Here is a 20,104-nt window from a genome sequence, read left to right as displayed (position 1 = left end):
CATAAAGAGCAGAGAGTATCTAAATTTCTTTTCTGCTTTGATTTATGTTTTAAGTGAAATGAATCCATTCTGGGTGTCATTATTTGCTTAGTGAGGAGGAAGATGAGAAAAATACAGGACCATTTCATCTTCGATTGAGAACTTGTTTTTTTTTCTTGATCCATTAGCCTGGCAAGCCTGGGAGCAAGCTGATCTGTACAGCCCAGGGCAGTAATTTCTGAGCTGATCTACGTGTAACAAACATTGTCTGTTAGGATGAACCACTCCATAATCGCTGCAATATAAGCAGTATTACTTTACTAGAGAGAAAATGAAGGCTTGATGAAATGTTTGATGAAAAATTAGCATTTCCAGTCAGACCCTTTGTCTTAACGTGCAAAAAACCAGATAACTCAAGTGCCATTTTTGGGCCTGGCAAGAGTGGCAGTGCAAGCTGCTGTGTGAGACACCTTAGGGTGGATGAGCCAAGCTAGACATTCCTTATGCAGTGAGCTTCCCGCTCAAAAACATGCATGACAGTGAACTCCCAGCAAGGCTTCACTATGTTAAGTAGAAGGAAGTTTTAAAAGTGTATTAAGAAACAAAAGCTTCAAAAGGCTCTCGAAGAGACAACATAAATAGGAAAGGTTTGTACACCATTTTCCCATGAATCATTTTTTGAAGCTGTGATTACTCTGCTTTCCTTCAACAAGATAATTACAGGCATGTTGGGATAAACTCCTCTGTGTTTAGGAAGCATTCAAACCCTGTGATGCTGTGCTCATGGAAGGCCTGCAAATTAGCTTTGAGCACTCCAAAAATCATCATTATGGCTCAGTGCTCGTGGGGGTGCAACACCCACAAGCAGATTTCTCTTGCTGGAAATGATGTTTTTGCTTGTCTCAGGCGAGAGATGGATCCATGCGCTATGGGTCACTTGGGAGCTATGTCTCTCTTCCACTTGTAATTAAAACAACTCATTTAAAAGACTGTGTATTTAATTTTCTTTTCATTATTTGTAGAAAGACCAAAAGTGATTTCTATTATAGCCTTTTAATGACAGAAGAAAATGCCTTCCACGAGCCATCAAGGTTCCTCACACAAGAAACATCGTGGCAGGAGATTTCAGTGGGGTCTCTCACAGATGTGGAAACTGACTCCTTTTCTTTTAATGTTTTACAGAAGCTATTTGTGCCTTTTTTTTTTGTCAGAAAGAATAGGTAGATAATTGCTTTCCTTTAGCAGAATTAAATGCTTTCCAGTCCTAGTTGTCAACAGCTAAAGGTATTGTGAGGTTTTAAATTTAAATTTGGCATCTCAGAGTTTGTAATAAGTTAGGATTTGTCATGATGAAAATAGGATATGTAAGATCTGCACAGATGTATAAAAAATGTATTTTTTTCTCCTATTAGTTCTCATACCAATTTGCAAGATTTTATAAAATAAAACCAGCTGACCGTAAACATCAAACTGCCATCACCACGATGTGGTGTTTCCTGGTCAAGAATTTAGAACGTATTTGGCTTCCATTTGGAAGTTGCTACGAATGTTCTGAGGTAACCCAGTAACATGTTCCACTGCCACTCAGATTTGTCCAGGGGCAAATCTGAATAGGTGAACCTCTGGAGGCTGTGAGTGGTGGTGAATTTGATTTATAGATAACAAGAAAAAGGCCTTCATTTGGCAGAAATGGAAAATCACACTAATTGATTCTATTAATAGTACTGTGTTTCTAATAAAAACACACTGTTACTTTTTACTCAGTATTATTTAGTACTATATTAATAGTCCAAATATATAACCTTATAGTAATAATATGGGAATGGCTCTACTGTGATCGATCTAGAAATTTAAAAATAATTTAGGTTAAAACCTTCTAGACAATGCTTGCAGATGGGTGTTTGCTTTTCTTTTATTGCTGAAAATGCAAGTTTGCAGCCATTAATGTTGATCAGGTGTAGAATTGTTTGGGATTTGGGTTCAGGAGTTCTAGGTTCTACAGATCTGCTTAGAAATGCTTTTCTGGAAATTGAGGAAGTGTTTACTTTCCTAAAGGAAAGAATTTCCTCACAATCAGATGTGTGGATTTGTTTGCTTGATGTGCGTGATGTGCTATGAAATTTGCTACTCATTTCTGTACTATTTCATCAGTCTGCCTATGCCCAAGTGCTGTAAAAGCTTAGTTAAATTTCTCTCAGTACACAGAGTATTACTGACGTGAGAGACGGAATGAAAGCACTGGAAGAATTATAGCCTAAAGAAAATTCCAGCCAGTCCACCTTCATTAACTTTACACAGCCTCTGCAAGTCTGAGGTGCAGTCTGCAAATCAACTTGGAAGGAGCAGGACTGTGGAAAGGTAGCTGGGATCTGAAAGCGGTTGTGGTCCATGCTGGACAGGAGATAGCTGCAGAGCTCAGAACTTGATCTGGAACCTGGAAAACAAAAGGAAGCAACAACAAACACTCAAAATGCTGTGTCACGCTTACCTTCATCACAAGTCTTCAAAACATCCAGTTTTAGGGTTGCTATTCAAGTGTTTAATGTGGCTGAGGGGTAAATTAGGGGTAATGTTGCTAAGGTGAGAAGCAAACTAGAAATCACTATTACTGTTTTCTAGTGGAAAATAAATGAAATAATTGTGGCAATATGAAACTCAATTAAAATAGTCTGATATTTAAGCTTTTAATCACCAAGGAGGCAAATGTCTTTGGTTCTGTGATTCTTCCGTGGTTTTTAAAAGTGCATTAGCTGTGCAGGTATCACTTGCTGTGATGGAGTGAGTGTGACAGAAAGCACGTATGTGGATTGAGTATGCTGTATGTGGATTATGTGTTAAAACATTGCTATTGCTGTGTGTGTGCATTGTAAGATGCATTTTATTGCTTTCATTTTTATATTCAGCTATGCAACAAAGCCCATAAAATTGTTCTGAAACAGATTTTTATTGTATGGCCTCCAGATGTTGGATGTTCCCGAACACATATAATAATGTGACTTGGAAAAGAGTGAGTATCCAGCAGGGAACAGAATAACTTTATGACCATTTAGAGTGTAGGACTTGGTTCATGAACAGATTATTCCAGAAGTTACTGTGACTGTAGTCATCTCCTTTAATCCTACAACTCCAGTCAGAGAATGATATTTCTTCATAACCCAAATTAATTGGAGACCAATGAGCATTCTGTTATGCAAGAGGAAAGTTAGTTAATCATGCCTAATGAGCAGTCATGAGCTTACGCCACAGCCATCACCAGCACTCCTTGGAAGATGGTGTACATTTTGTGATTTCCTTTGACAGAGATGACATTTGTTATTATTTTAGCTTAGTCTTCTGATGTAGTTTACCAGCATGTTCAGTTAGTTGCATCGGTGTATTAGTTGCACCATTAGGATTTTTTCTCAACATTCAAGATTTTCATATCTCTCTGCAAAGATATTATAAATAAATGGCACTTATTATGCAGGCCTGCACAGCCAAAGCTAGAAGTATCAAAGGAAGGCAAGAAAAACTTGTGTTGTTTTTTAGTTCAGCAGTGTAACTGGAAATATACATTCTAAATACCAAAAAAAAAAAAAAAAAAAAAGGAAGGATGCCATATCATGCTATATCTATATCCTGATCAGGAAAAACTGAAGTTATTGTTGGCTGATGTCAAGGAGTTGCTCAACAAGAGTACAAACTCGAAGGAAGCTGAATAGATAAGGTGTAATTCCTTACCTGCAAAAACTGCATTAAATAAATGCAAAGCTTGCATTGAAGTGTTTCATATTTCCGAATAGTGCCTTAATTCTACATTCAGAGATGGAAAATATAAATCGTTAATGTAAGTTTAAATAGGAGGCCACGACTTTTGAGGTAATCTTTCTGATTTGGCTTTTTGAATTGGAATGAGGTGTGATTTTTGCTTTGCTTTGCAGTTAGTACTTTAAATTGCTATGAATGTCAGTGAAATTCTAATCACCAGTGCATTTTCTTTTATGGCTACCTGACCTCTGAATCTAACCTATATTTTCAGAGGTGTAGACTACTTTAAGAGATTCCACTAACAGGAGACTAAGTTTCCACTCCAGGCTGCATCCATGCCCTGCAGTGCTCAGTGCTATCCCTATCCTTTAGGGGTTACAGCCTTGCAGAACTGAAAATTGCTGAACGCTCTTCTTCATCTTTTGAGCAGAGCTGGCCAGTTAAGATGAGAGAGGCACAAAACCCTGTTTAAAACAGAATGACTGATTTTTCACTGGAGCAGCTGAGGAGCATTCATGCAAGTCCTTCTTCCAGCTGCACCACCAGGGTGACAGCTGCCAATCAAAGGTAACAAATTAGAAAATAAGGAGAGGGGGAGAATGGGGCAAATCAGTTAGATAAGGTTAAATACAGCTGGTTAAAACACTGATCATCATTCATTGGCCTGAAAAACCTGAGTAACATCTGCCAGGCTATCTGTTCTTCTGACTTGCAAGTTTTCTCAGTCTGCGGATCTTGGAGGATAGAACTTTCACAGAGGTAAAAGCTGTTAAGGAGAGGCTTTGGGGCAGTGCTTCCAGAGGCTGATCAGCAGCTGAAGTCATTGTTTGAAGGGCTATGGGCTGGATCACATTATTTGACAAGACAGTAGAGTCACTTCAAGCAGCAATGTAAATTCTAAAATAGTTTGTAAAAAGTTGTTAAAATGAGACATCCTACAGTTAGCTGTAAATTGGTAACGGGATGACTGCTATGCACCTCAGTGGTTATTTAAATATCGTGGCTTATGTGTTAATTGCTTGAATCTTTTTTTCCCTCTAATCAAATTTTATGAAGTATTCGAGTATACAGAAATTGGTCAACACAGTCATTTGAAGGCCATGTATTGCTCTCTGTGTATAGACAGCTCTGGAAATCAGGTGAGGAGCATGAAAGAGATTGAATTCTCCAATCTGTGTTGTGGAGGGAATAGGTGGAACTCGTTTATGAATATATCGCCAATTGAATCACATTCTCTGATTAATCTGCTCCTCTTCCACTAAGCCTTCAACTTCCCTGAGCCTGCATGGAGACTGGGAAGAGTGATACACCCCATCTTTCTGTACAGGGCAGGAATTGGCCCTAGGCTTTGCGATAAACAAAGTTGCTCTTGTTCTCAAATAATCTACTGTTCAGCTGCTGCTTGATGGGGTGGGAAAAGGTCTGTGTTAAAGATATTGAGAAAGTGCAAAAATGTTTAAATAGCTGGAAAAATTACATTATATCCATGAGTAGGAATAGGCACCTGATTCCAGGCTTCATGATGCTCTTGAGTGCATCTGAGAGACCAAAGAGGAGGACAAGTCTTCCCGTGTAGCAGAGTTGACAATCAGATCTCTTTTCTATTTTTCCTCCTTGTCTGCTGGAGCAAACATCATTTCATTATTCTGTCTACTCAAATTCTTTTGCTCATTGTATATTAATTTAAATGAATGAGTTAATGAGAATTCCTCTTATGCATCCATTTAATTTCCAAGTGCAGCAGTGTATGTATAATTGCTCAGCTGAGCTCTCATTTTGATGCACTTGTTTCATTTTCAAGTAATAATTTCAGCCCTTTCTCAGGAGCAGGGACTGCTTTTCTCTCTGTGCTTATTCCTGCCATAGCACCAATCATTTCTATATTGTCTTAATGATTTCATTTTTATTTATACCTCACTTTATACTTTGTGTTGAACTTTGCTTATAAATACGCCATATAAAATCTTGGAGGTTTGTGTGAAGCTATAAGAAAAGCAATTTTTCAGAGGAAAAAAAAAATGGTGTGTTTTACCTGATCACCACAAGTGATTTGATATTTTCATAGCAAGAAAATGTTAGTGCTTTGTTTCTGGGGAATGACTGTATGACAATATATCTAACTTCTCTATGAGGTTTGTTGGAAAAAAATAAAATAGAAGTGTTCTTCATCTCCAGGCATGGAAATGAAGCATTTGGTGTGCAGAAGTCTTCCAGTGTGCATAATTCTATACATTTTATATCTCACAGGCATAAATCATTATACAGTCAAATTGTATTTTATCATTTGATAGACTGAGATGAGGTGAGTACAGTCACATCCTATCACATGTAGTGACATGTTATCATCCAGTATAGGAGCAAAACCACCTTTGGACCGCACTTACAACATGGAAAGGGAGACCAGAACCTATTTCTGTACAGGTGGTTTCAAGGCATGTTCATGAGATGTAGCATTGTAGCATGTACTCAGTTATTCTGCGTATCCTTTGGGATAAATGAATCTTATGGAAAGAAAGGTTTACAAGGAAATTAAATATGCTCACTTATTCTAAGGCTGTACTGTTTATTACTAAGGAAATTATTACATCTTTGAAAAGTGATAGCTGTTGAACTGCAGCTTTTGTGTAAGTGCCTTTTTATGAAACTGTCATTGTGCAAATACAGTCTGACGAGATAGAGAGATAATTGCTGGCTAAGCTGCATTACTGAGTATAACAATTAATTGCTGCTCTAATTTGCTGGGCTAAACTTTTACTGACCCTCACTCATTTAATCTGAAATAACATTACTCTCAGTATTTTCTTAATAGGAATGATGATTAACTTTAAAAGAATGGACTTGGTAAATGGCTTTTCTTAACTGATTATGTTTGGCATGAGGTCATCCATCACAATGTATTGTTTCTGCCCTCACCTCTGCTTTTTTTTCCTTTTTGTTTCTTCATATGAGTTCAGTGATGAGATTTCAAGACTGTATTTTCAAATGAAGGTGTTTTGCTGGTTAAAAGGTAAATAAATTCATACATAATGTATTTTTTTTATCAGGAACTAGTGAGAGTCCAAATACTTATTAGTAGTATGCGATCTACACACAATGAAAGAAAATATCTGCTGCTACCAATGAAGGAGTTAATTTGTTCTGCGCTATTCATCTGTTTCTAATGGTGCCTCTAGTGTGCTGAATGTTTGCCTCTGGACCTGTGTCAGCTCCTGACAGCAGTTGTGCTGTAGGTGTTAGGAATAGCTGAGTGCCATCAGAAATGCCCTTTGGAAGCAGTGCTGTAGGGGAAATTGTTACGTGTGGAGTGCCCAGCAAGGAACTTTTGGGACAAGGAACCTGCACCCCGATCCTCCCCTCCTGTGGTCCTTTCATGAAGGAGCAGCGTCTGCTCCTGAGCACATCACAGCCTCTGCGTGCACCACAGTTTCCTTGCACAAAAGGGGAGATCTGTTTTAGACTCACTGTTCATCATCTTTTAATTATCTGCTAACGTAACATGAAATATCATCATCTGATGAACGCTGGGTTGCATTGCTTTTAAAGAGAGAATTAGGATTCGTGGAGAGGAGTGCCAGGACAGCCTAGTGAGAGTGGTGCCGTGAAGTCTGGCTCAGTTCTTCCACTTTACACCCATGCTCCAGGAGTTCTCCTGGAGGAGTATATTGCAAAGGGTCGTGTCACTGCTTTTTCTCTTCCTTTTGGTTGTTCATCGTGTGACAGTAAGCCATGGCCCAGCTGAGAATCAGTCCTGTATTTCAGTAAGCTGTTTAATGATGGTGAAAGGTTACACATGCTATGGATAGCAAGTATCAGATGGAGAAGGCTGGGATGCTGCTTTCCAGTGTCAGTATTTCAGGCTGAATTTTGGGTAGCTGAAGATTTACGGATTATTTCTAAAGGACCTGCAGAGCACAGACGATTCTGTACTCTTAAATTTAACTCTGTAATTCTAGGATGTGACACTGGGGGCACAAATGGAGACAAATCAAGACATGCTTGTAAGGCAAACCACAGTCCCTTGTGCCTTGTATATTGAAATCTAAGCTGCAGCTGCAACTTTCTTAACAAGCTTTGCTATACAAGGCCCCTGAAATGTAATGAGCACTCATCTTTTATGCGTGGAGCTGAAGGCACTTAACTGGTGAGGACAGGAGTTCTGTTGTTAGCCATTCTATGTGTAAGACTTATTCTCAAAGGAACTAAGAAGATTGGCATCTAAACAACTTTGCACTGTTCTGTTAAGGAATATGAGCTTCGTATTGGAAGGCAATCTATGTTAGTTAACTGAGTACTCAACGCCTTTCCTTCAGGACTCATACAGTTGTGTGGGTAGAAAGAGCACAGCCAAACACTCCTATTTGTGTGCTTGCTCCATTCTGTGTGGGCATCCTCACCTTTGTAGGCTGCTTGGCATCCTGAACTCCCACTGGCTGTGAGGGAACTTATTACTGAGTTGCATTATGGATCTTGAAAGAGATCTGTTGCTGTCTGTATGGAGACATTAAAAATCTTTCATGTTCCTACCAGTGTTAGATCAACTCTGTTGTTTATATTGATATGTTTAATACGAATCTATAGAAGTCATTGATTTGTGTGGTGTTGTGCCTTTTTAGGAAAGTGCTATATGCTTGGTGTTGTAAAATGCAACTAATAACAAATTACTGGCATTAGAAGCATCAATCTAAATAATGTTTTGTCACTTATTGCTATTCAGGATGAGGTTTCAGCAGCTCTCTCTTCAAAGTATAGCAATATTGTGCAGGTAAAGGAAGAGAGCTTCAATCCTCTTCACAAAAATGCAATCTTCTTGTATTGAATATTGAGCAGAAGTTTGATTTTTATTTTTATTTATTTATTTATTTTTTTAATAGCTGGAAATTAGATACTCAATATACTACAACAGCGCAGTATTTTCTGTACATAGTATGACAGTCAAATATGGAAGCATTTATAGAAAGAATTACTCTGCCTGCAGGGACCTTAGCTTAGCAATTTGAACATTTCCTTTCTTTAAGTTATTTTCCTTTAGATGTTCATTGTAAGTCAGAACCATGCATAAAAGTATTTTGCCTCCACCTAACTAAGGAGTGGTAATTTGAACTACATTATTTCACACACACAAAAAAATAGTTTTACTGCCTGTACAAAAATCTCAGTAATTTGAATATATGTAGGTAAAGCTTTTCTGCCCAGTTTATTATTTGCACTTGGAAACAGCGCTTGGCAAATGTCTTGATGTGTGACATTCTTGCAGCTAAATAAATTGATTCCTCCTTAAGCAGAGTGCCAAAAAGAAAATGTAGATTTACCTCAAAGACGTGGAACAGTGTGGGTGGTGTCAGAAGAAGTATAGGCAGTGCAGTTTTTTGTCTGTATATGTTACCTTACCTTACCTACCCTCCATCGTAATGTGCAACTGTAAATGTTCATGTCCTCACCTGGGTAGCACGTTGCTATTGTAAAACTGGTCTGCTTACGTCTGAATTCCACACCCTTCCTCACCACCTTGTGTTCCTTTTCATATGGATGGTGTTCTTTACGCATAGGTGATCTGAACTATGATTATTCAAAGGATCTGAAATGAGTATCAGTGAAACACCATCCTATGTTGGTACTTGGGCTATGTTCTGACCAGTGAGTTTCATTCCAAGATAGTCAGCCACCCTCTCAGCTCAAGCTACGTTGGTATGAACATATTGGTGTAGACCGTTCATCTCAGAAATGTTGTAACTGAAATTGCTTCTGACCTGCTGCTATTAAATGTACAATGGAAAACGATAATCACTGTGAGCCTGATGGGCTGACGGCTCTGAGAAAGCATGCAATTCCTATTAGCATAATACACAAGCAGCTGTTGCTTTGCCCGAGAGGTCAAAGGTGCCTAAAGAGGAAAATATAAAGAGGATAAGCATAAATGGCATTTCCCTGGAGTACCCTCTGCTGATCTGCTGATTTTACGTTAGAGCAGAGGAGCACACTGAGTATTTTGAAGCACTTCTCCCTAGGTGAATTAAAAAGCAGCATGCATGTTTTGGATAAGTAGGTGATTTTTGTGACTTTGCTTCCCAAAGGCATGTGAATCAAGTTCACACTTCTTGTTTAGCACACAAACCACCTGGGAAACCAAAATGCATCTGTCATCCTGAAGAGATCAAGAAGAATCTTGAATCTCACGTCTTATCCTCATCTTCCTCCGTTGCTTGGATATCTCCTACAAATCTTTGTTGCCATGGAAAGCTGCTCTGAGTGGCTCCTTGAACTCCTTTTTCCTTTCTTTTACAAGGTTTCCTTCCCATCTGTCTGTTTGTCCTCTCAGCTAGCCTCATGCTGTTGGATTTCAGTCTTCAGTTCAATGAGGCTGAGTTGGTGTGGGGTTGGCCAGTCCTACAGTCCTGGCTTATAGGGGAAAAGCACATGGTAAAAATTAAACTGGCTTAACTTAATATTTCATACTCGCCATTTGGTGAAAGGGGGTGGTGGGGGAAGTTGTTTGTTGCCTTCATTTTTACTTTTTAAGTGTAGATGTGTGGAAATGACTTAGTTAATGGTTTTCTGGCATCTCATCCCAATACAAGTGAGAATTATATTAGCATTCCATTGAGACCAAATGTTTTCAGATAAAGAGATGGTGTCTTTAGACATTTGTATTGATATTTAGTTATGCATATATTTCTATGTAATGTAAGGCTTTTCTGCACAATTATGCAATACATACAATAAATAATCAGACTATTTAGCTGCCAAAAAATGACAAATTGTTACTGATTCTGGATTTAAGTCAGAATTCTTGGATAGAACCAATGGAATCATGCTTAAGTGAAGTCTTGATTCTGCTTACAGGATTATTAAGTTTGGATGGTATAGGTTTTAATGTTCCTAATAGTAGAAATGGAATGAAAAATCTTTCTGTGAAATTAATTGTTGCATGAGCTTTAAGCAAATGGATATGCAGAATTTTCCTGTGCAGTACTTATACCAGGTAAGATACAAAACTTTGCCTACTTGTCCTTAAGCACTATAAGCCTCTCATTCTGAACCAGTTTTCTTATCTGCTGCATGTATAAGGTACATATCTAAATTACTCTGTGATATTACCTTACAGTGAAATGAAATGGTTTCTGTGTAAGATATCAAAGAGCTGGAATGGAAGTTTGTCCTATGGATGAATTACTGCATAACTTTGATTCTTCTAAATTTCTATAAATCATTCAGGCAAGGTACCAAAAACATAAGTAAACCGGGTTCTATCTCAGCATATCCTATGGATAGCACACAGTAAATTGTTGCATCTTTAAATATTTGGCCGCATTAGGATGATATCAATTAGGGTGGCTGATTTGGGGGAAAAAAAAGCCAAATTAGTCTGATGCCATAAAAAGCTGTTAACGAGACAACATTTAGGCACTACACTTCTTAAAGACATGATAAGACCCTTTGGGGCTTTCTGTGTGATTCTGTGTGGGCTAGAAGATTTGTAAGACTAAACTCTTAAAATGGAATCTTACCTGCTGAAAAATTTAAAAATATAAACTAGCATGTTGAAAAAGGGTTGTTTGGTTGTTTTTGTTTTTTTTTTTTTTGAGGGAGAGCTGAGGGTTCCTTTGAAATTCTGAAGTCATCATACGTGTCAGATCCATCTGCCTGCACTGAAACTGGGCTGCCAGTTTCTTGTTTACAATCAGCTGGTTAAACCGTGTACAAAGTTGCTATCAGTAAGCATGGTCATTAACAGTGAGATTATTCTCAGCACTTATAATTAGAAAAAGCTGTCTCCTCCAAGAAATAATATAAGTCAATTTAAACTAAATGCTGTACTTCTACATCCATTGAAGTTCCCCAGATTGCCCACAAATCAAGAGAAGCTCATCTCTGATGGCCTTGTGGGAGAAGATGTAGTTCTAACTATATGAATTAATTGGTTTGATAGATAACTCTCATAGGCTACAGATTGGATTTCCACATAGCCTAGCATGTTCTTTTGTTCACAAAGTATGTAGTATCTGAATACCAATAAGAAACAATGTGAATATTGGAAAATAATGCACTAGTGTGAGTATGAGAGTAGAGATGTTGGGCTTGGACTGTCTATATCCAATACACATATTTTTAATTTATTTATTTTTTTAATTTATCTGTGTGGCTCATTTGCCTAGTATCTTTCACTTATCCTTTGTCTTTATGGTTTTATTTCTAGAGGAGTTATGAACCACTGATGCTATGAAAGGAAAGTTATTCAGACTTTTCCCACAGTCATCTGCCTTTATCCCTGCTGGATTTCCTGCACTTTCACCAGGCTCCTTAAACAAACCACTATTCTTATGAATTTCAATTTTTTTTTTGGTAATCACCTGACCCCAAAGATGGCCCTCTGGCTCCCCTTCTCCCTCCATCAAGTGCACTTTGAAAGACTTGGGGTAAAATTGTGGTAGCTGAAAACACTTCAAGACTTTCTGGTTTCGCTTTGGTGTCTCTTTCTACCTCATTTTATAGCATCATTTTTTTATGAATAATTTTCTTCATCCAGCTAGGTAACCTGCACACAACCAGATCATCAGTTTATTCTAAGCTTTTTATCTGCAGAGCGACATGATAAGAGACAGGACCACATTTACTTCTTGCTCTGCCACCACAAATTTCTTGTCATGCCTTGAATGAGTATTGTTGGCAAATGAATGTTTCCATCCAGCAAAAAGCTTTCACCAACGTTACTGGAGAATCTTCACAATTGTCTTCTCTGTCTTTGAAAAGTCATTAACTTTCTTGATTGCTTTCAAATAATTCATAACAACTGTTTGAAGGATGTTCACCCATCAGCTCTTGAAATGAAATCTGGTGTTCCTTGAGGTGGAAAATGTATGGCATGCCTAATTTTAAGTCATTTCCCCATGAAAACCAGGTCTTTCTAGACTGTTCAGGAGAGTATCAGTTTAGTGCTGACTAATTGCACAAATAAGGCAGGAGGATACTGTTGTACCAACCGCGAGAAAATCAGATCTAAATTAGATAAATGGCAAAACATTTATCTGCATTTGTTATAAGGGAGAGAAGAGAACTAATACTCAGCTATAATCTACAGCATAAAATATGTCCAACATTGCCAAATAATTTATATGCTTAACATCTTGTGGGTAAATCTTTATCAAATTGCATGAAAATCCCTGTTGGTTCATGTTGTTTTTTTAATTAGGCACAGTTACAACTTTGTTGATGTCATTTCAGTCTTTGAAAACATTTTTCCCTTACCTGTCATGGTGGAATGGGAGCTGAGGCAGAACCTCCAGTTTGTAATGTTTGCACAATCTGTGAATGAGAGCCCAGATGGTGTGCTCCAGCCCGGAGAACTGGAGCACTGATCTCTGTGCAAAACTAGTCATCTTCTGTAATTAAGTTACACGTTCACAGTGTGATGGCATGTTGAGTTACTTTCACTTCATTAGATGTGACATTGTATTGTTTGAAGAATGTGAAGAATTGAAAATCAGTGGACTCTGTGATGATCTTTAGAAACCCAAATTTTCATGTTCTTACTATTTGTTTATTTGCTGTTCTGATGCAGCTAAAACTAATGGGAGTGTTGAATCTCACAGCTAGCCCAGATGTGCCAAAAAGGCAGTATTAAATGAAATAGATACAATAAAGAAAAAAAATAACTGTTAACTAGCAAAATTCTTGGGATAAAACCATGACCTGAAAGTACAGAGACCTCTACAAAATATATTCCTGCAGAGGCTCCCTTGGGATATGAAGGAGAACATGCTTGATTAAGCTGGTACTAACCTTTCACAATCACGCTTCTCTGATATTTATTCCTTGAAATAATAAAAAGGGACGTCAGCTATGGGAAAGCCATAGTGTACTCCATTGCTTGCTGCTGTTCTTTTCTAACTTGAGCATTCTTCTCATAGAGCAAACATAAAGAATGAATGGAGGGCTTACTTTATTTTTTGTTGACCTTTATCTTGTAGTGGCTGTCCATTTGCACAGTTAAATGACATGGTAAGAAATTTTCCATCCTTTTTTAGCTCTGTCAGAGGGCCTCCATCTTCTCAGTAACCAGTGGTAGAACACAAAATCTTTACAGGTATACAAAGGCAGATCTGGAGAAAATAAAATCCATCCTTGTCTGTAGAGCCTCTGCTCTGCTGAATGTTTCGCTACATGTTAAAGAAGTGAAAGATCCTAAGGAAGGAAATCTTTTCTTCTCTTTGTAATAATTTTTAAATTCCACAGTTTCATCTTGCTCTGCTTCTCCTAAAAGTACATAGTTTTGTTTAATTTCCCCCCAGATTGCTCCCATGGTGATAATGGAGGAGTTTTCTCCCTAGGCACCTCTGTGATGTTTGTATTGGGAATTGCATGTTCTATACTCTCTTAATGAACAGAGGCAGGAATTTAATAACATAAGAGTTTAAAAGTGCGTGGGGTTTCTTGGAAGGGAAGCTTTTATTTTCAGCTCCCTTCAGTGTTTGCATTTACTGAAAATTTTGCAAGGGTTCATATGGAATGCATAGATGTGAAATCTGGTTATCAATCACAGCTAAACACAACTCATTTTTCATTACATTGGGATCATTGCATCATTTCAAACAGTCCAGGAAAAATAGTACCAAGGTAGCGCACTGGGAGATACATTTTTCACCTGCATTTGATACTGGTAAAAATAATTTCCTTCTCTATATTTTAGATGTGATATTATTTGATTCAGCTTAAACTCGTGACTGATCGCCTGTTTTCAGTTTTTTCAGTCTCCATAAACATGCCAAATAGATACGATAAGTCATTAAACAGGAAACAGCTTCTTCTGTATATTTAGACTTATTACCATATGCCTTAAAAGTAATATCAAATAGAATATCTGAGTTACAGAGCCATAAAATAAGAGAACAACCATTATTTTTCTGGATCTCTTTGAAGGATACAAAAAGAGAATGAAGCAATTGACATACCTTTAAAGTCCTACCTGTAGTCTCTGTAATAAAAATATTTCTAACTGAATATAATCATTCTGTAGATTGCTTTTTAAATTGCATTCCATGTTATTTCTTGCTTCTTGTCCTAATATTGCTAAACATAAATTTGAAAAATCCCTCAAGTGGAAAATTGATTTTTGTCTTATGTTGACCCCTATTTTGTTCTGATTTAGCATTGTATTTTCATATAGCAAAGTAGTGTGGTATTTTAGATAAGTGGTTTTTTTTAACTAACCAACAATTGCTGCTCCTTCAGGAGCACGCAGTCACAGTCTGTTGACAGGGCTAACCTCTGCTGTGACAGCAGCTGTGAATCTGTCCTGTTCATCTCATGGAAAAGGTAGAGCAAGGAAACATAAGATATTGTAATAACAGCTGAGGGTGTGCTTTTGAGAGAAATATTCACGTGGTTGGAATTAGGGAAGTGAAATATGCAATTCTTATGATGGTGACGGAGTTATAGACATGGATTGTGTTAATTAAAATCAGTGTAGCGTAATATATTCATCAGTGAAATAACACAACTAAAGAGAACTGTTCTAAACTAGAGTCTGTTCTATGCATAGGCATAGGAATGTTGAAGTGCTGACCTGTAGTGACAATTTTACATCATATGCAATATTCAAAAATGATGTTAAGTGAAAAGCATTTGGAAGATTACTTATTTCTTGTGTGGTACACGCTGGGAGGTGTTTGGCTGTGAAATGTACATTCATGTGCAAGAGAAGGAAACATGAAGTTTTCATTTGGTCTTTTCTTTCTTTTTTATTGTTTCTTTGTTTGAATCCACCTAATTTGGGGCAGGAAAATCAAGTCACTTGGAATAAAGAATTATTTAATCTTTTCCACAACTACTTCTAACTAAATTTGTTCTAACTTTTCCTGACTTCAGAATTGTTTTCACCATATAATTTCAATCTTTTCATCATTTTGATCACAGTTTGATGTTAGTTGCTTGATCTTTCACTAACATTCACATTCACAATTATATGAAAAAGATTCATGCAATATGGGTGTGAACTTTACCAAAATGTTTGGTCAAAACTCCTTTTGTAAACTACTTTGCTAGCAAAGAGTTTGTGAAAGGAAAAGCTCCATTTTTAGTATTTCACTTGTTTTGTCTGACTCCTAGGAGTCATTGTTTGAATTTAATTCCATTTCAGCCTTTTAATGTGGATGCTGGCAGCTTGCTGGTTTTCTCTGGAGTGACATCCTGTTAATTCTTCATCGGGCATCAATGGACCTTGTGACTTGAGTGGACCATGAACATTAGTGAGCTTATGAGCAGTAGTGAACTCAGTACATAGGGATAATGAATGTAGTTCTGTGGAGTTTTATCAAATTCAACCAAGTTGGGTGAGCGCATGGAGATAAAGCACCTCTCAGTGGGTTTAGAAGTAACAGAGCTGCTTCATTTCTGTACAGCATGTGTATTGGAATTTAGTTCCACTGTGACTAAAACTTGCTATGAATTTTTTGGGTCAAAGTCTGATGAATCTAAAGCTGAAGATGAGAAGTTTAACACATATAATGGCTACCTCTGAGGAGCCTATGCTTCCTCAGTAAGTATTGAATTCGTTGTCTTCATGTGACAAACCTATTAGAAATATCTTCCATGAATTGTCACTCTTTGGTAAGTATTTTAATTAGCTGTGGAACTCACAATCAGCCTTACTTATTAATGATCTGAATGTGGTAGAGCACAGTAAGTTCTTTAAACTCAACAGAAGTTTGGTCGCTGTGGTAGAGTTAAGAATTAGAAGTAGAGATGCACTTCTTTTTAGGTTTGTCCAGAAGTTGTAATCTTTCAATGTATTTTGTATTCTAGGATGTGATGTCAACATTCTTCCAATTTGGGGCTTCTATCCAGCAGGAAGCCATCGTCATGCTTAAGATCATGCAGGATTATGACTGGCACGTGTTTTCTCTGGTAACCACCACCTTTCCTGGATATCGAGACTTCATCAATGTCATTAAGACCACAGTGGAAAATAGTTTTGTTGGATGGGACATGCAGAACATCATCATTCTTGATACTGCCTTTGGAGATGCCAAGACACAAATTCAGCTGAAGAAAATTCATTCATCTGTCATCCTTCTCTATTGTTCCAAGGATGAAGCTGTCTACATACTAGATGAGGCTCGCTCACTGGGCCTTACCGGGTATGATTTCTTTTGGATAGTTCCAAGCCTGGTTAGTGGTAACACAGAAATTACTCCCAAGGAATTTCCTTCGGGACTCATTTCAGCATCTTATGATGAATGGGACTACAGTTTAGAAGCTCGAGTGCGGGATGGCCTTGGGATTATTGCCACTGCTGCATCAGCCATGCTGGAAAAGTACTCCTTCATTCCTGAAGCAAAAACTAGCTGCTATGGTCAACTGGAGAAAAACGACCGGCCATCTCACACTTTGCACCAGTAAGGTTTATTGTCTTCTTTTTTTTTTTTTCTTTTCTACATAACCTTGGTAATGTTCCATTATAGTAGTATTATATGTCTCTTGAAGGAGAAAAAATAGTTTTTGATAATGCCATCACACCCCTTTTGAATAATGAATTTCAGATGTTCCAAGGGAATGTGCAGTAAGAACTGCTACACTGCTAACTGTACACGTGGAAATGATATGTGCTGTTGAGAATAGGCACTGAGTCTGATGTCAAAGGCAGTAGAAATTGATTTTAGGTGGTATGAAATGAAGTTAATAAAATAGTGCCATTAGGTACCTGAACTGTGAGGCACATTACCAAAATCTATTGAAGGCATTGCCTTTGTTACCAGGACTCTCATTTGCATCAGCAGGAAGATGCTAATGTTTCAGAAGAAAAGAGATGTGTAAGGTTAAGTAGGTGATCCTGGATATTGTAGAAGTATTAGATTAGTTATCCAGCTTTTACTACCTAATAACTGAAATCTCTCATTTCTCCTTGTGAGCATTTCATTTTTGTCACTTCCTCTAGAATAACTGTAAAACTTCATCTGCATAGTTCAAGTTGGTATGGATGTTTTCTCAGAGGAGTTTGTCATATGGGAACTGGTAAGGTTTAAATCAGGATTCTTTGTTATTTATTTATTAATTTTGTCCTTTTATTTATCCCCTTTGGATGTGGTACTCTTCATTACTTGTATCCCAAATGTTGCATAATATTTGCCACACAGAAACAATTTTTTTTCAGCTGATTTTTGAGAGGAAGTAAAAGGAATCTTGCATATTTTTATAGCTCTTCACAATCTCTCCTAGGGATATTACTAAGCAGCATTTATGAAATTTGTTTTGACTGAATATTGCAGATGCAGCTCTTTATAGGAAAGGAGGTTGGAATTGCCAGAAAAAGAAAAATCAGTGACAGCTTCATATGGGAGTTTATGGGATGTTTTTAATCTTCTGAGATGTATGTGTATATTTAGTTTGGGAGTTGATTGCTGTATGGTGTCCAGGAGTGGTTAGTTTTTTTCTTAGAAAATGACATCTTTAATATACAACATGCTTCAGAAACTTCCCTTGTAGGCCAAATAGTGCTGAGTAAATGGATTTTATCACTTCATACATATAGTGCATAAACAGTAGGGCCAAACTTAGGAAATGGGTACAGCCCTCTTTAGGTATAACTCCCACTAGGTAGGTGGAAGTCATAATTTAAGTATGACATAGCCTCTTTAGGTATGACACTTCCACTTTTTTTTTCTGTGTCGCAGCTTACTTATCTCTAAGCCTCTGCTTCTAAAACTGTCCAAATTCACTGAAGGGATTGCAGAAAATCTGCAACTCTTTCTTTGCTACCACTTGTTCCCCAGGAGAATGCCAGTAAGCAGTTTTGTGTTGGCTCGCCATTCTGGCATGGCTCCTGTATAGAACTGTAGCTGGACACCCATGGCAGGAGGCACTGCTGGGAGGACTGTCCTACCCATGCCATGTATGCAACCCTCAAATCATGCACTGGCTGAAATAGATAAAATTTAAAGCAAATGGTATCCCCTTAACTGTGTTCTGTGCTTTAACAATGTGATCTGTGCAAAGAAAGAAGCCCACTGTTTTAAGTTCTTTTCTGCACAAAAAAATGAAGTGGCATTCTGTGTGTTGGTGTTTAAAATACAGTGGCTCAGTTGGACAGGCCATAAGAACTTGAACTCCACAGGTCTGGCAATTCACAGCTGTGGAATGGATTTAGGCATTCAGCATTCAGTGCAAGTTGTCCTTCTTCAAGGTATCATTCTTTTTCTGATGAAAAATTTATGACTGTGTGAATAGGGCTTGTGACTGATTGGGCAGTGAGATTAGACTTCACCAGGAGATTTTGCAGTGTGCATTGAACGATGCACATTCAGTGGTGTTTTAACACAGTGCATTTTGTTTAGTAAAGTCTTTTTATGCTGCAGAACACTGAGTTGTAAAGTGAAAATGTGTTTTCTGTACAGATGACGCTTTGACCTTTTCCAACACCACAGCAACAGGAAACAGGTTGTTTTTAATTTATAAATACTAGTATTACAGTAAAATAAATAAAGTTTTAATAGTCCTCCTTATGTAATAACTCCCTCCTTATGTAAGAATTGTTTTTGTCACATACAATTGATAAGAAAAGTAAGTTTACAGAATCATTTAGCACTGCAAAGTATTCTCCAGGAGCTCACTAGTCATGCCAAGGTGAATTACACAAATTCTCTGTACCTTATATTTCTCATCTCTAAATGTTAAGTTTTTTTTCCTAGCTGAAAGGAATCCCCTAAATTGGGATTTTATTCTGAAACGTAACCTTCATAGTTTCAGGCCACAAATAGTGCAGTTTTGTATTTTCTACTAAAAGATAAGTGCGTAAAACACTGTACTAAGGAACAAACGTGAACAAAGGATTTTGGAATACACTACAATGGTAAAGAGCTGAAATACTGTAAACAGCTGATGGACCTGGGGCCTGCTGTATTGAGTTGCTGTTTGTGCTGGGCTTTGTTGGTATAGAAATGGGGCTGCACAAAGGGGCACCACTTCCCAGCTCAGGGAAAGACCAGTCAGTAGAGAGCAGAAAAGTGACTCTATAAGGTGTTGCCTAAGCAAAACCAAGCTCAAGAGGAGAGCAGAAAATAGGATTTTAAATTCCATCTGTTATAATGACAGTCTAATTCAGCTTTAAACCCAGTATTGTATTCTAGGGCGATGCCATAATAGCTAATTTGCGTGTAAATGGAGATAGGTAATGCTTTATGTGCTGCTTCCCACATCTAGTGAGGTTCATCTCCGCTTATAAAGAAATTCTTCGTAAAGAAAGCTATGAAGTGAAAGCTCCTCCTCCCTCTTTTTCAAATCCTTTGTGTATTAAATTGGCTTGAAGATATATATGTTTTGAAGCACACAAACATGACACCTTTCCCTGTCATGGCAATTCTAAAATGCTTATATTAGCTTTCTAGAT

At 37.6% G+C, this 20,104-nt stretch overlaps 1 protein-coding gene across 5 annotated transcripts in view; it reads left to right on the top strand.

Annotated features, from left to right (window-relative positions):
* GRIN2A (glutamate ionotropic receptor NMDA type subunit 2A) overlaps positions 1 to 20,104 on the top strand; it is a 161,432-nt gene that overhangs the window by 70,006 nt on the left and 71,322 nt on the right. For all 5 annotated transcript variants that reach the window (XM_052680127.1, XM_052680126.1, XM_052680125.1 and 2 more), the window contains one exon: positions 16,525 to 17,117. In XM_052680127.1, the coding sequence (XP_052536087.1) occupies positions 16,525 to 17,117 (593 nt within the window). The remainder of the gene's footprint in view (positions 1 to 16,524; positions 17,118 to 20,104) is intronic.

The sequence above is a fragment of the Tympanuchus pallidicinctus genome, unplaced genomic scaffold, assembly GCF_026119805.1.
Source record: "Tympanuchus pallidicinctus isolate F22 unplaced genomic scaffold, pur_lepc_1.0 scaffold18, whole genome shotgun sequence".
In the NCBI taxonomy this organism is placed as follows: domain Eukaryota; kingdom Metazoa; phylum Chordata; class Aves; order Galliformes; family Phasianidae; genus Tympanuchus; species Tympanuchus pallidicinctus.
This window is presented reverse-complemented; position numbering and strand designations above follow the sequence as displayed.